Genomic DNA, 17,001 nt, shown 5'->3' on the forward strand with positions numbered 1-17,001 from the left:
CGAGTACAGAGAAGGGCAACAAGATGGAACAAAGGGGAAGAAAGGTTTAAGTTGTTTTTTTTTTTTTTTTTGATTTGGTAGTTGTTGGCGCATCGGCTTCTGTGGCCATATTGCACCTCCCAAGGTTTTTGCAGTACTTTGATCCAAGCCCGAGGCGGGAATCGAACCCGCGCCCTTTGGGTTGCCGGGTAGGTGCTTTACCCACTCGGCTAGCCCGGTCGGCTGTTTAAGTTGTGCAAATTACAGTGTCTGGAGACTAGGCACCTGCGAGGTGATCTGATTGAGGTGTATAAAGCCTGGAATGGTTTGAGCAGGCTCAATGCTGATGGGATTCTTCCTCTTGCTCAGAAAAATTGCCTGAGAGGGCATAAATTCAAATCGAGGGAAGACGGTTGTAAGATAGATGTGCGGAAGTTTGTCTTTAGCCAGCTGGTGGTTGATTGCTGGAACAAACTTCCATCTGTCGTTGTAGAAGTTGATAGCTTAAATAGATTCAAAGCAGAATTTGACAAACATTTGGAGTGAGTGCATGGGTGAAATAATGGTTTTTTTTTTTTTTTTTTTTTTTTTTGGCTGATGCTATATAAGCTTGCATCATGCATCATGTGCCTTTGCTAATGCTAATTAAGTGATATTTGTAGTTGCTTTTCAATGAAGTTCATATTCTGTGAACTGCAAGAAAAGGTCAGATCATCAGCATAGAGGATGAGTTTACAGGTTTGGAAATATGTTTCGTTATATGATTTATTCTTATTGCAAATAAGGTAGCACTGAGCCTTGTGGAACTCCTTCCTCTTATACATAGATTTGTGAGAGGATTTGCCGATAGTGGACTTGAAAAGATCTATGCTGAAGGAAGTTTTGTATGAAATATTGTAAGTGGCCTCTCAGGTCAAGAGAATGAAGATCTTTCAAGATACCAAAATGCCAGGTGGTGTCAAAGGCCTTCTATATGTCAAGGCATACCATAACAAGATGTTCGTTTTAGATAAATGCATTCCTGATGTTTGTTTCAGCTTGACCATGAGATCCATGGATGATCAATTTTTTTTAAAACCAAATTGGTTATCAGAGATTAGATTTTTGGAATCAAGATACCATGTCACTCAGTGGTGTATCATTTTTTCTAGGATTTTACTCAAGCAGCTGGTAAGAGATATAGGTCTATTATAGTTGTGAGGAGTTGAGTGATCATTCCCTGGTTTGGGAATTGCCAGTACATAGGAGTGATGCCAGCAGCGAGGATAATGATTTGTTATTTTAGTGTTGAAGCATTATATAATATACCCCAATGGGAACAGCAGCACTGTTCTTACTGTTGTATATATCGGCCTAAGGTAAAAAAAAAGCCTGCACGAGAAGCACGCCAAAGTTTGATGAAATTTATTGTAAAAGTATTTTGCCGTAATGGCATTTGTATTATTGCTCGCTCGGTAAACAGACGGTGGGTGTTATCGGTCTGGAGTAGAAGTTGAATCCCACGGGGAGCTTGAAACCCTCCCAAAGTGGGGGGAGGGGGAAAGAGGACCTGACCTTTTTTTCAGGAACAGAGTCATATTGGAAGTTCTGGCATCGTAAAAAATGTTCGTAACGTAGTTTCACCGGGTAAATTTTTTCGAAAATTGCCATGCTTGTCGTGTGGGCTTCCTTTGCCTTTTTTTTTTTTTTTCTTCTTGATAAACAATTTATTCATTAGTCCACCAGTGATTCTAAAGAAAAAAAGGTCAGGTTATCCCCTCCACTTCGGGAGGGTTTCAATCTCCCATGGGATTCAATTTCTACTCCTGACCAATAACACCCACTGTCTATTTACCAAGCGAGCAACAATACAAATACTGTTATAACAAAGTACTTTTACCGGTAAATTTCATCGAACTTTTGCATGCTTCTCATGCAAGCTTTCTTTACCTTTGCCGTATATATGGCTTTTAAAGTTTGAGCATAATAAGTGATTGATTGTATAGTAAAGATGGGTTTTGAAGTTCAATTGAGATTTTTCAGATGAAGCTTTAATCTTCTGAAATTATGGATTGTATGCAGATGAAGCAGACAACTGTGAGAACACAGACTCTGGGTCATTTGCAATCTCTGCAGAAGTAGAGCTCCTGTCCATTCCGGTTGAAAATTGGAGAAGATAATGGAAAAATTTGCCATTTAGTTGGTTTATTTTTCTCTATATTATTCTTACATCAGCATTTTTATTAACTGAGTTGCAAATCGAATCCAAGAGTCTCTTTTAGCTTTCTTCCTGATGTGCCGGGACTTGGTTCTGAGTTGCTTGTAATTTATAAGATTATCGGTGGTAGGCTGGTTGCAGATTATATTCCACGCTTGGTTTTTTCTTTTTTGGCACTCTATAAACCTAGTTCCACCAATAATTTATGGATCTACGGAACCTTGACTGTGATGATTGTGGGATGGCAATAGAGACAGCTGCTAAAATTCGTTTGGTAATATGGTCAGCGACTGTGTCAATTGGACAAGATTCAATGATCTGATTATCACTGGATACATGAGAGGTGTAGTATACTTTGTCCAATTTGCCTTGGAAATTTTAATTTTACACAGTTTTCTGAAGTTATGGAGTATGATGTTTGAATTTTACAGATTAATGAGTTTTGGTCACTGTTGAGTGGTTCATCAAGAGCTGTCCACTCAATACTAAGAAAGAAGGTCAGAGAACGGATAGAGAAATCTACTGCAAAGACTGTTCCTGTTGGGAGATGGATGTAAGTTGGTGAACCAGTATTTAGGATGGTTAGATTTAGTTTGTCAATGAGCGTTTCAATGAGTTGTCCTCGTCCATCAGCATTGGGAGAACCTCACAATGGATGGTGTCCACTGAAGTTGCCCAATAAATAGGAAGGGGGTTGGCAACTGCAGAATAAGATCTTCAGATTCGTGAATGGTACAAGGATGACTATGGAGACTTCTGAAAAAAAGACATTGAGGTTGTTGGTTTGGGATTTATTAGGCGCATCGGCAACTATGGCCATAATGCAGCACGGGCAACTTGCATGGGGAGATTGGCAAAAAGGGAGACTGCCAAGAAAAGACTCCGATTATGTGGGCTATGAGCTTGGCAACCAGGTAACTTAGAGGTGATCTGATTGAGGTTTATACTCTGAGTGGGTTTAGTAAAATGAATGAATTTTCACTGTTATAGAAAATTCCAGAACTCAGGAGCATAAATTCAAATTACAGGGGAAGAGGTTTTGAGCCTCTTTTGAGCATTGCTGAGGCACACTGTCAGCCTCAGCTACCTGCGATTGTTTGTTTGTTTATTTGGTTTTTAGGAGCATTAGCAACTAAGGCCATATTGCTCCGGGATATGCGGTGGTCATTCCCTGACCTTTCCGCATCCTCTGTATTTGGTGGTGACGGCCTTGAACCCTGGTCTAATCAAGAAGCGTGTGCTACGCACTGCTGCTCCTTCCCACCTGGCTACGGAGGCTGACAGTGTGAATAAATTCAAAGGTCAACAGGATAGTTACCTGTGAGGGAAGCAAATCATTTGTATTTTTATCTACTTTTTTTTTTGGGTCCAATGCAGCAAAAGCCTGTGACTTCCTTACACTATATGGCTATTTCTATATCAAAAAGACCCTACTGGACCAGAAGAATATCAAAAATAACAGCCACAAAAAGTTAAATCATAATAATTCTGAAGCTCCGTACATGTTTGCTAATATCAAAGCACAAAATTCTGGACAAAAGATTTCAAGATGGTTTACACAATTACTCACTCAGTATCCTTGTAGAAAGTTCTACTAATGGAAAATTCCACACACAAAAGTCCGGTCTCAGCATAGGCAACTCCAGGGTTCTGAGCTGGATATCATCATTCTTCTCTTTCTTGGTGATTCCCTTCTACTTTTGACTCTGACTCTCTCTAACCCTAGTTACTAGGTTTCTTAACCCTAGTAACTTCGGAATTTTTTTTTTTTTTGCCTGGTGCAGCATAAGCCCCGGGCTTCCTTGCACCATATGGCTAATGCTAATAATAATAATAATAATATAACTCACTCTCACCACTCTTAGCTAAAGTATTTATGATCTGGCTGGAAACCACATTCCTGGAGGGGAAGAGAAGGCTAAAATCCAAATTCTGGGGGCATAAAAGAAAAGAACACCTTGCCTTTCATAGATATTCTTTTACACAGAAAACCCAACAGTATAGAAACTTTGGTATACAAAAAACCTACAGGTACAGGTCTCATCATGCAGTATGACTCTGCCCGCCACCCAACCACACAAAAATAGATAATGAAATTCTATGCACTTTGCACTCTCAAATATGTAGTTACCACCAACTTCTGCATAAAGAAATTGGTAGTCACAACCATAACCCAAATAACTTTCAACAATGGCTACCTGCTCCATGTGATAAACAAAGCAATAGCCCAAAACAAAAATGAAGTTAATGAATCCAGAAGAAATAGGAAGGACATTCCATATATAAGTATCTCACATATCCCAGGCATCAGTGAAAACAGCAAAAACAGCCAGAACACAAGGTGTAGTCTCTGGTAATCTGAGTGCTTTCTTTTTGAGAACTACTTTTACAGCAGTTCTCAAAAAGAAAGGACTCAGATTACTAGAGAGCAATCCAAGAGGGCCAGTATACCACATAAGGTGTGGCCACTTATATTGGAGAATTGTACAGGTGTCTTCAGTCAAGACTAGAAGAACAAGGGAAGATGTGCAGACTGGTAGGTTCAACAAATCAGATACAGCCTACCATGCCTTTCAATGTGGCAATCATTGAGGACACAACTGTATTCATCAAGATCAAAACTACAAAAGAAGAACTTTCAATCGTTATTGATAGGTTTAAATTTCTCTCTTGGTGTAATTGTCATTTCTTTCTCTGCTATTTAAATCACCAACAACTACTATTCTTTCTGGTTCATTAGTTTTTACTGCTCTTTTCTAAGGTATCAACAGACTCTTCTATTTCATCGTTTTTGTGCCTTCAAATGGATGGTATGCACAGAAATATTTCACCTCCCAACTTTCAATCTTATATGTTGCTCACAGAACGCTACTAGATAATTCTTTCCGGTCAATTAAGCTGTGTTCCTAACTAGTTCTAAAAACGATTGCTACACCTCACGAGCAGCTGTACAGACAAATAGTGGGCCAATAATTCAGATTTCTTATTGTGGGGGGGGCTCATTTGGTAGTAGAATATTTATGGAATTAATAAAAACTGTTTTCTATACTAGCATATTACAGAAGCAATAAGAGAAAGCATTACTCTTGAGTTGATTATCATAGTGATTTTTGATGCATCAAGAATCTTCAAAAAGATCACTAGAAAGCAGTGATCATAGTGTATTGATGTAGGATTTATTTATAGATGACACTAATTTCAAAGATAAATAGAAGTGACTTTGATTTGCAAAGATGATTATAATTGTCACAAACAGTTTAAATTATTTTCAGTGAGAATAAATTACTATTACCAAATGGGAAGTAATCAGAGAAGCTACTAAGTTTCTTTATACCAACTAAAAGATACAGTTTCCAAGTTCAGAACTAAACGGATGCCATATGAACTGATGACACTATTGGAAAATGCATGAGATGATTATAAATTATCAGGGGACACAGAAGTATACAGTAAAAACACTAGTCTGAAATCAGGTTACTAAGGTAGTTAAGCATGCAAAGGCAGAATGCAAACAAGTCTGATGAAGAACACAAATAACAGTAGCAAAGATTTATTTTCTTTGCTAGAGATTTTATGTTAACACTAGAAGGAAAGGGATGAACCACATTTGTCCACTGAATATGAAGGGCATATTATTGATCCTGTACAAATTTATAACAATATGAACAAATATTTTGCATCTATATTTATACATGAAGAAGTTTACTTTTTTTTTAGGGATAATGAGAACAGAAGCACCGGGTAGTTATAAAATAAGTTTCCCTATTCAGGAGACCCTAGTGTCAAAACGGTTAGATATAGTGCTGTGAAAATTGGTGGGTATGTCATTTAGGGTATGGAAAAACAATCTGTAGAAGAAAAATTTATTCAAATTTCCACTATCAGAGGAGAAATTGGCACTGTAAACATGAGATGAATTACTTAACTTGGAATTAGATTTTAATATCAGAACTTAGAAATCTACAGATATTGCTCTATGTGCTTTCCTTCACTTGAGATGACATTTTGAAAACGGAGGACTGCATGCAACACAGTTTCGTGTAGCATCTCATTGGGGATGTTGGCTATATGCTCTTTAATGCTTGCTTTCAAATCGATAAGCGTCTGTATGCTGTCACGGTAAAACTCTGTCTTTCATGTATCCCCACAGCCAGAAATCACAGGGATTGAGACCTGGTGATTTGGCTGGCCAGAACTTCAGAAAGTCTCTAGAAATGATGCGAGCAGTTCCTTCACTTGTCGACCAATGTGGGGAGGGACACCATTTTGCACGAACACTAGTCTCCAAGCATTGCCTTTCTTGCAGAGTGGGAATAATGCAATCTCTTAGAAGAGCGCAGTAATGTGCACTAGTTACCATAAACCTTACGGGGCTATGAGGTGTAGACTTTTCAAAGAAAAATGGTCCGATTATAAACTGCGAATCCACACCATACTATAATGTATGGACTTTGTAATGGTCTTTCCTGCACAGCAGATGGATGAGAAGTTACCCAAATTCGGCAGGTTTGTGCATTTACAGCTCCATGAAGAGTGAAATGTGCATCATCAGACCACAAGGTCATTTGAGCCCATGTATTGTCAAGTTCCAATACGAGCCAGAAATCGTAGAGCAAAGTCTATTCATTGTTGCTGATCACAAGACTTTAAAGTTCTTGCACTACGTGAATCTTGTACGGGAACCAGCATAAAATTATTCGAAGCACTTTACGTACAGTAAACCAAGGAAGGTTCACGTCTTTTGACACACCTCTGTTACTACTGACTGGTAGCGTTTCGCATTCTGACCATTGCAACCGCCACTTCATCCAATACGTGGTCACCCCCTGCCTAGAATTACACCTAACTCCCCGATTGGTCGCTTCAAATTACTTTATTAATTTTCAAAGCCCCAATGACGTCAAAGGTCCTTTACACAAATCTTTATGTTTCTGATATTCATGTAGTGCTGCGTTAGCATTACTATTATTCTGGTAGAACAGTTTTACTAAAAGAGCACGTTCCTTTTTTATAAGAGCCATAATGGTTATTGATGGTGGCGTTGGCCTTTCTGCTTTTATCTAACAGGATGTCATTTGAATAAGCAGCGTGTCTTTAAGTAAATGACAACTTTTACATATGTGCAGCAGCGTTTTTCTCCTGGTGGCGGAAATTTGAACTATTTTTTTTCCTCCTACAAATCACTTCCCGATACCCTAAACAACACACCCACTGATTTTCACAGTGCTAACTCTAACCGTTTTGACACTAGGGTCTCCTGAATAGGGAAACTTATTTTATAACCACCTGGTACATCTAATTCTAATTGGGAGTTAAATAATTTAATAACTGAAAGGAAATTGGAGAAGAAATTGTTGAAGTTAAAGTAAATAAAGCATCTGTCACTGATGTAATCTATCCAATTACACAAAAAGAAGCAGCAAAAGAGGTAGGCAAACCTTTGGCTATAATTATGAGAACATTGTTGGGTTCAGTAGATGTTCTTACTGACTGGAGATGTGCAAATATCTCTCCCATTCACAAATGGAGATCAAAGGGTAACTATAGCACAGTAAAAAATGGAACTGGATACAAAAAAATAATTTTGTTATTACATACTTTAGTTTCAATAAAGTTTTTGACACTTCTACATAAAAGACTTCCATACAAAATTAAGCAGTATAGCATAAGGGGAAAGTTACCGATATATAAAGATGGTTGAGTGGCAAGATACAAAGAGACAATGCTCTTCGTGGAGTTTCTCAAGGTTCACTGTTCAGCCCCTTACTGTTTTCAATATTTATTATGATATTAATATAGGTATAACTAGTTTAATGTCTAAGTTTGTTGATAAGAAATGTGGCAGGGTGGTTAGTGGCAGTAATCAAAGTGTACTATTCCAAAAAGTACTGGTTAAATTAAGCAGATGGTCTAAAAAGGGCAATTGAGTTTTAACATTAATAAAAGCAAAGTACTTCATTTGGATAACAGTAATCCCAGAATAACACACCAAGTGGGTGGTACCATATTCAAGGGAGTGGGGAATGAAAAAGATAATCTATGGGTAATTTAAAGATACAAAGTTCTGTAAACAGCGCAGATAAGTTATTAGGTCAATTCAATGGGTTCTGTCAATGACATACAGGAGTTATGCCAGCAGGAACAAGGAAGTGGATAACAGAATAATACTAACAGAATAATACCCTTACTCTTTTTTGGATGGAACACACAAAATAAACATAAATTTTAATTGAAAAAGCATGGCTACAAGGTGGATGTGTGAAAATTTACTTTCAGCCAGAGAATTGTTGCTTATTAGAACAAATTTCCATCTGTTGTTGTGGAAGTTGGTAGTTTGAATAAATTTAAAAGAAAGATTAAAGACAACTCATTAGAAGGTGCATACATAGTAACTTTTTTTTTCACCAATTTTGTTTAAGCTTGCTTCCTCGCACAATTGTCCTATTAATAATACTTAAAAAAAAAAAAAAAAAAAAAAAAAAGAGAGAAACCTTTATACTTTCCTTGCACTCATATTATTTCCTGAATAAATTAATTTACAATTGTTATTTAGCTGCAGTTTACCCATATTCAACTTCTGTTTTTCTGACATTTGCTATTCTAAAATGATACTGAAATTCTTAGGCTAAATCCACTTATTTGTCTCTTAAGCTGTTAATATTGATAGTACCTATCTTTATGGATTTTGTAACAGATATTTTGCAATGTGTCCTGGAAACCTATAATTCATTGAAGAAGGGTTTTTTTTTTTGTTTGTTTTGGTTTAGTTACACACTGGCAGCCCATCCTTGTTTTTCCAATAATCAGGTCATGGCACCTGACTAACAAGTTACCTCAAGAAGTTACAGGATTAATATTGTATCTGGATCTCACATGGTGGGTAACCATGTGGGATCCAGAGTATATCCTAGGACAGTGTTTCTCAATCTTTTTACTCTCGTGGCACATTTTCCAAAGAAGAAAAATTTCGCGGCACACCTACGTAGTCATAGAAGAAGAAATTTCTAAATTTCGCGGCACACTTGGAAAATTTTGCGGCACACTAATGTGACGCGGCACACCCTTTGAGAAACACTGTCCTAGGATATGAAGGGATGGGGTTCTTCTTTTAGTTAGATTCAGATCATTCAGCACTATTAATTTGTATTAATTTTTGAACAGGTACAATATTAAAGATCATTTTTGCAAAAAATAAATTATCTGCAAAATGGGCCAGAATGCAATCCAAATTTATAACATTGTTATAAATTTGGATCGCATATATCAGAAAATATGCTTTTACTTATGATGCAATTTTCAGGAACTAACTATGATCTAGGTGTGATGACTGCTGTATAGCAAAGTCTTACTACTTCAAAGGGAAGAATGGGCAATACTTACTGGAGGAGCTGGAAGGCTGGGATAGAACGTGCCCAATGGACAGAGAGAAAAAGAAGGCGAGAGGCACTCTCACAGATGTAGTGGACATTCAAATAGGAGGCACCTGGGCTGGGCGTTGTTAGGTTAAATGCCACATGACAATCAAGTAAAAGAGGACCTGAAAAGAAATTAGAAATTATTACAGGCTTATACAGATCAAGATAATGGGGATATAAATATTAAAATATCAATAAATATGAACATAAAAAAAAAATACCAGCCTGTCTTAAAGAATAAGGAAGCTAATTAGCTTTCTTGTAGAAAGAACTATCCTTACAGAAGTTAAAAGTGGTTCTTAACATTTCAGTTGTTCAATTTCTTTCTTAATAGGGATAATTCATCCAGAGGATAGGATTAAAAGATAGATTCCTTTGTTTCATTGAATATAGATAAAAGGCAGTAAATCCATTAAAAACAAATGCAGCTCCACGAATACTAAACAACTGCTCATGAGATTATTATAATATTAATAGTGGCAGTGATTTTGGCTGATGCTGTACAAGCTTTCTTATACAGCATCAGCCAAAAAAATAAATAAATAAAAACCACCCTACCCACACTCATTTGTCTAATGCTTCCTTAAATTTATTCACGCTATCCACTTCTATAACACCAGTGAGAAGTTTACTCTAACAGTCAATTACTCCTTGGCAAAGCAAATTTTTGGAAATCTCTTTCCTGCAACCATCCTTTTCAATTCAAGTCCCATATGTGCGTTATCTGAGAAAGTTTTTGTTGTAGTAGGGTTTTACGAGTATCAGTGACTAAGGCCATTTTGCTCTGTGTATATTGTCTGTAAATTGCATGTGTTCTGAGGTTTATTTTCTGTTTGCTGGATGAAAAAAAACCAGAGTTTCTGGAAGAAAAAACCATGCTACCCTCGCCTGAAACCAAACAACTCAGCTGCATTGTGAAAAAGCCCATAAAAATTCCTTGCATTATTGATGGGACTTTAACTCGGGTCTTTCTACCTGGTGTGGGGAGGATGGTGATCCTACCAACTGTGCTACCCATGAGAGCTTGAGAAAGAGAGAGGATGCCACTAGCATTCAGTTTGCTCAATCCATTTAAACCTTTAAATACTTCAAACAGGTCTCCTTGAAGGTGCCTGGTTTCTAATTGCCACAATTACAAAATTGAAGCCTTTCACAGTAGGAATACCCTTTTTTTGTCTTGTTGCTTTTCTCTCTGTACTCATTCCAACAGTTCCACATTCTTCTTAAAATGAGGCTTCCAGATCTGTATACAGTACCCAAGAAGTGGCCTAATCATTGCTTTATACAAATAGATATTCACCTCCTTATTCATGCTGGCAAAATTTCTGCACATCACTGATAGAACCTTATGAAATGTGCTAGTCCTATCCGAACTGCCCATAGAGCTTCATGTTGGACTGCACAATTACTCTTAAATTTCTTCCCCAAAACGATTGTGGTCCACCCAAATGGTATATTATTACTGGATTACTGCTGTTCATATGCAGTATCTTGCAGTTTATTAATGTTAAACCTCAATTACCACGTAGCCCACGTGCTTAATTTTTCAAGGGCATGTTGCAGTAGTATCCCTTGATTCCTGTCATTAACCACTGTGCATATTGTCATATTTCATGCTGCCTTGTGCACTTGTATGTTCTCTGATTAAGGACCACTGTACAGTGGTCCTTAATCAGGGAACATACAAGTATTTTTCCTGTATTTTTCTTTTTTGGCTTTTATTTTTTGTGCATATTATAAAAAATATGGCTATTATAGCTTCGTATTCTTATATTTTGGCATTACATTATTTCTCTCCGTATTTTTTTATATTTTATACAAAGCTTTTCTTATCATTTGCATATCAGAGTTATAATTGTATTGTTAGGTTTGATTTCTCTCTCTCTAAATATAATTCTGTCATATTTGGTGGACATTTATTAATAATTTGAAAGAAGTGCTAAATGGAAAGATAGATTTAAACAGTTTGAAGTGATGCATTCTACTAAAATAACAGATTTAGAACCATCTGTGGTTAGATGTTCTTGTTTTTACTGCAGCATGACCACCGGGTTAGTAGAGTTTACAATAAATCATCAATACAAACATTAATTGGATTTAGCAGATCCTATTCACGGGCTTGAACCCCAGTCCAATCAAAGAGCTTGTGCTACTGCACTCCTTCTCATTACCACTCGTTTTCATCAGGCTTTAAAAAAAAAAAAAAAAGTTCTTATTTATACTCTGGCACGACCAACCAGGTCAGTGGAGTTTATTATAATAAATCATCAGTACAAATGTTAATCGTGTTTACCAGTCATGGGCTTGAATCGTGGTCCACTCAAAGAGCACATGCTACTGCACTCGCTGCTGACCACTTGGCTACATCAGGCCTTTAAAAAAAACATTCTTGTTTATACTTCAGCATGACCACCAGGTCGGTGGGGAGTTTACAGTAATTCATCAATACAAATGCTAATCATGTTTAGCAGTCATGGGCTTGAACTCCGGTTCACTCAGAGAGTGCCTGCTACTGCACTCCTGACCACTTGGGTACATTAACTAAACTAAACTAATTTTACACACTTGAGAGGGCATAAATTCGAAATGAGGAAAGACAGTTGCAGAATAGATGTGCGTAAATTTGCATTTAGCCAGTGAGTGGTTGATTGCTGGAACAAACTTCCATCTGTCGTTGTGGAAGTTGATAGCTTAAATAAATTCAAGGAAGACAAACTTATAGAGCAAATGGATAGATGCTGTATAAGCTTGCTTTCTTCCATCATATGCCACTACTAATGCTAACTGGTCAAACACTGGCATCCTTTTGCAAGTCTGTTTAAAGACAAGGTTAGAAGTGGTGAAAAAAGTAATTTGAGCAATTTTCAGAGTTAGTAAATTAAAACAAGCAATCACTCTAGTGAATGGCAATGGATATAATCCATGTAATTTGGATCATGAACATAAATATTTAGTTCATGATCCAAAAATCTGAAAGAAAACAATTTGGTGAGTTCAAGAAAAAGAACTCCTGAATTGCAAACTGATTATTTAAAGTATGTTATCCTCACTTGTGCAGAAAGTCTGCTAATATGTTTCTCTTCTAGCTTAAATAAAGTAAGTTGCTTGTTTCTTTTAAATGTTATGCCAACACTTGAAAATCCGAACATAGTTCTTCAATCCAGTCTACCTCACATTCATTTACTGAGGTTGGTACTCCCAGGAGACGTTGAAAAATGTATATGTTTATTTATTTATTTATTTTACCAACAGTTTTCACATACTTCCAATTTGGAAGTTGATTACCATTGCATACTAAACCAGGATGATGATTCTGGCTTAGTAACAGACATTTCTGCTGACCAGGTCATGGAGAATCTAAAACAAGAGGAGAAAATTTTTTTCTTTTGTTCAGTGTGAAGTACTTTATTGTTGTATGTGACACAAATTTCATAATTTAGCAGTGTCATTTCAAATTTGAAATTTTTTGGACAGATTTCCATTAAAGATAAAGAAATAGATGAGGCAGTAGGTGTTTTGTGACATCAGTTATGTCAGTTTCAGTGAGAGAACCTCCCCAGGTGCTATTATGAAAAAAGAAAATTGATGTAATAAAAGACTTAAGTAATACTCAACTTATGGAAATTCGTTTTACGTAAGTTTTTGATGACCGGTGCAAACTAAATAAATGGAGGTATCGTGAAAATATCGTAATCTGAACCCAATAACATAACACATTATTAGGATTTTTTTTTTTTTTTTTTTGTAATTCGTTTCATATCCTTGGAAGTTGAAAATTTCGCTATATTACTAATCTATTTATCTCTCTAAAAGGTCATATTTGAAATGGAAATTGCACTACCCTTTAATCGTTATCATATGTTCCCGTTATAAGAACCAATTTTGAATGCCGTTGTGATATTTTTCTAAAGCACATTTCTGGAGGTCACGACCAAAACACAATAAAAACAATTTGCACTTTCCGGTTTATTAGGCTTTTCTATTAATGCGTCTAATTATAAATGGGTGGTAAACTAGATCTTATTGCATTTGCAATAATACTAATAACGGCAATTGTTGTTGTTTGGTTTTTAGGAGCATTAGCAACTAAGGCCATATTGCTCGGGGGATATGCGGTGGTCATTCCTTGACTTTTCTGCATCCTCTGTATTTGGTGGTCACGGGCACGAACCCTGGTCTAAATCAAGAAGCGTGTGCTATGCACTGCTGCTGCTCCTGCCCACCTGGCTATGGAGGTGCCAACAACTGCAATAGTGTGGGTTTTTACACTATTATGGTGAAATGTGTTCCCCTTCGTTGAAATGTTCAATCATAAAAAAACAAATTTTCAGAACCTTCTCTTCATTCCTATTTACGTATTACAATGATGAAGGGAAAGCGACCAACAAAAAGTGCAAGTGGTGGTAGTGTCAGGAAAGAAACAAAATTGATTTAGAAATGAAGATGAAATTGATTAAGAAGTACGAAGCAGGACAAAGTTTGTCATCTATTGTAAGGGAATTAGGTCTTGCTGCTTTAACAGTGAATACTATTTTAAAGGACAGTGCACATATAAAAGAACATGTCAATGAATCAACGCGCTTAAGATCAACAGTGATTACAAAGCAGCATTCAGGTGCTATATCGAAGATGGAACAGCTGTTAATAATATGGATGAAAAATCAGATTCAGAAGTGAGAGCCCCTGAGTCTAATGACCATTCAAGCAAAAGCAACAAGTATTTATAAATATATTAAGGATAAGTACAGCAAACCCAAACTGAAGTTCATGGCAAGCAACGGATGGTTTAAGGTTCAAGCATCACGCTGGTTTCTACAATGTTAAAATATGTGGTGAAGTCGTCAGTGCTGATTCTGCAATTGCAAAGAAATTTTGTTTGTTTGTTATTTGGTTTTTAGGAGCATTGGCAACTAAGGCCATATTGCTTCGGGGATATGCGGTGGTCATTCCCTGACTTTTCCGCATCCTCCGTATTCGGTGGTAACGGGCTCAAATCCCGGTCTAATCAAGAAGCGTGTGCTACGCACTGCTGCTCTTGCCCACTTTAGGAGCATTAGCAACTAAGGCCATATTGCTTTGGGGATATGCGGTGGTCATTCCCTAACCTTCCCGCATCCTCCATATTTGGCGGTCACGAACCCCGGTCTAATCAAGAAGCGTGTGCTATGCACTGCTGCTCCTGCCCACCTGGCTATGGAGGCGCCAGAGAGAAATTTTGATATGTGTTGGAAAAAATTATTGATGAAGGTGGCTATTCAATGCAGCAAATTTTTAACGTTGAAGAGACCGCTCTGTAGTGGAAAAAAATGCCAGATCAAACATATATGCACAAAGAGGAAAATACAATGCCAGGTTTCAAGGGGTCAAAAGATAGGGCCACGCTCTCGCTTGGGGATAATGCGGCGGGAGATTACAGATTAAAACCGCTGCTTGTGTACCATTCCAGAAACCGTCATGCATTTAAGGGAAACAATAAAGCCACCCTACCTGTGCATTTCTGATCAAACCAGAGAGCATGGATGACAATATCTCTCTTTGAGGATCGTTTTAAAATGCTGTTTCATTCCCAAGTTTGAAAAATATTGTAAAGATAACAATGTTCGTTTCAAGGTTTTACTTCTATAAGATAATGCTCCAGGACATCCTATGCGTCTAGATCATTTCAATTCAAACGTGTGGGTCATATTTCTATCACCATACACGACTTCACTCATACAATCTATGGATCAGGGTGTTATTTCGAATTTAAAAGCATACTATTTACGCACCACATTTGCTCAGGCATTGTCTGCAGTAGATGGTAAGAAAGATTTTACGTTAAGAGACTTTTGGAAATCTTACAATATTTACCACGCCATCTTAAACATTAATAAGGCCTGAGCATAAATTACTAAAAATTGTCTAAATGGCACATTGAAGAAAATATGCCCACGGCACGTAAAAGGCTTCGAAGGATTTCAAAGAGACAAATCACATGAAGAGGTTAGAGAAAAGATTGTAAAGGTTGCAGAGCTACTTCAGTTGGAGGTGGATGGCAAAGATGTGGAGGAGTTAATAGAGGAAGAAGAGAAGGAATTATCTAACAAAGAACTTATTGACTTGCAGGCAGTTATAGTGAAAGAAGAAAATGCTGACAAAGCTCAAAGTGAACCAAATGCGGAGCCGAGAAGCTTCAACACCAGAGATGGAAATGGCATTTTCGTGAAATTGCATCAGTAATGGTGGGGTTTCAGAAGATGAATCCTGATAGCGAATGATTCTTAAAAGTTAACAGAGGGGTGAATGATATACTTGCTTGCTACACAGAAATCTACGATGAAAAGAAAAAAACCACTGCCCAGTCATCTATTAATATGTTCTTTCGTAAGGTTGAGCGGTCGATCCCTTCTAAATCTCCACAGCCCTTAACCTGCGCAGCGACGTCGATTCCGGCAATGGTGCTCAAGAGGTAAAACTTACTGACAGTATGCATGTCTTCTCTCTTTTTTTGTAATTTTATAATTTTCAAAATTTTTTAAAATTGCACGCTTTTGTAATTCTTCCTGCACATGAAATAAAAAAATTGAATAAATGCAATAAATAATTCTATTTACATGTTCGTTGAATATTTCTTTTTTGATTCAATCAATTCAGAGCATAGTTGTGAGTGCTACACAAGCATGGGGGAAATTCCGACATAGCATTAGTAGAGGCATACGATGCAAGAAAGAAAGCTTATGCAGCATCAGCCAAAAAAAACGCTCTGATTTCACCCCTCCATTCATTCCAAATAAACTGTCCGCTGAGCCTTAAATTTATTTAGGCTATAAACTTCCACAACAAAAGATGGAGGTCTGTTCCACCAATCAGATGGTAAGAAAGCTGGCTCAAGACAAACTTCAGCACACCTATCTTACAACTGTCTTTCCTCAATTTGAATTTACGCCCTCTCAGGTGATTATTCTCAGGAAGAGGAAGAATCCCATCAGTATTGGTCATGCTCAAACAAAACCTTAACAAAACCACGCTGTGTCCAAGCTATAACTGAAGTCTTGTCTAGATGATCCTGCAGTGCTTCTTTAACTAGTGCCTCCATTAATTTCCCAGGAACAAAAGTTAAACTAACAGGTATATAATTACTCGTGTAGCCCTTTGATCCTCCTTTGTGAATTGGGGTCACATTTTGCACATCCCCAGTCCATGTGTACCTCCCATGAAGCCATGGAAGCTCTCATGATTATCGCTAAGGGTTTGCTTACTTTCTTTACTGCCTCCTTTAATATAACTGGATAGATTCCATCCACCCCAGGTGCCTTTATCTTCAGCAATTTCTCCTCCACTTTCCTCTCAGTTATTACAAAATCATCTAGCTCACTGCCAGAGTTTAGTTCACCTTTGGCACTCCCATCCCTGAAAAACTCCTCATCTGTG

General features: G+C 37.3%; 1 protein-coding gene across 4 annotated transcripts in view; it reads right to left on the reverse strand.

Moving 5' to 3' along the window:
* Positions 1 to 17,001, reverse strand: part of LOC150091209 (nuclear receptor subfamily 2 group C member 2-like) — a 595,426-nt gene that overhangs the window by 87,689 nt on the left and 490,736 nt on the right. For all 4 annotated transcript variants that reach the window (XM_090374734.1, XM_090374740.1, XM_090374722.1 and 1 more), the window contains one exon: positions 9,557 to 9,713. In XM_090374734.1, coding sequence (XP_090230860.1) covers positions 9,557 to 9,713 — 157 coding nt within the window. The remainder of the gene's footprint in view (positions 1 to 9,556; positions 9,714 to 17,001) is intronic.

This window comes from Mastigoproctus giganteus, chromosome 1 (genome assembly GCF_048544385.1).
Source record: "Mastigoproctus giganteus isolate SK-2022 chromosome 1, ASM4854438v1, whole genome shotgun sequence".
In the NCBI taxonomy this organism is placed as follows: Eukaryota; Metazoa; Arthropoda; class Arachnida; order Uropygi; family Thelyphonidae; genus Mastigoproctus; species Mastigoproctus giganteus.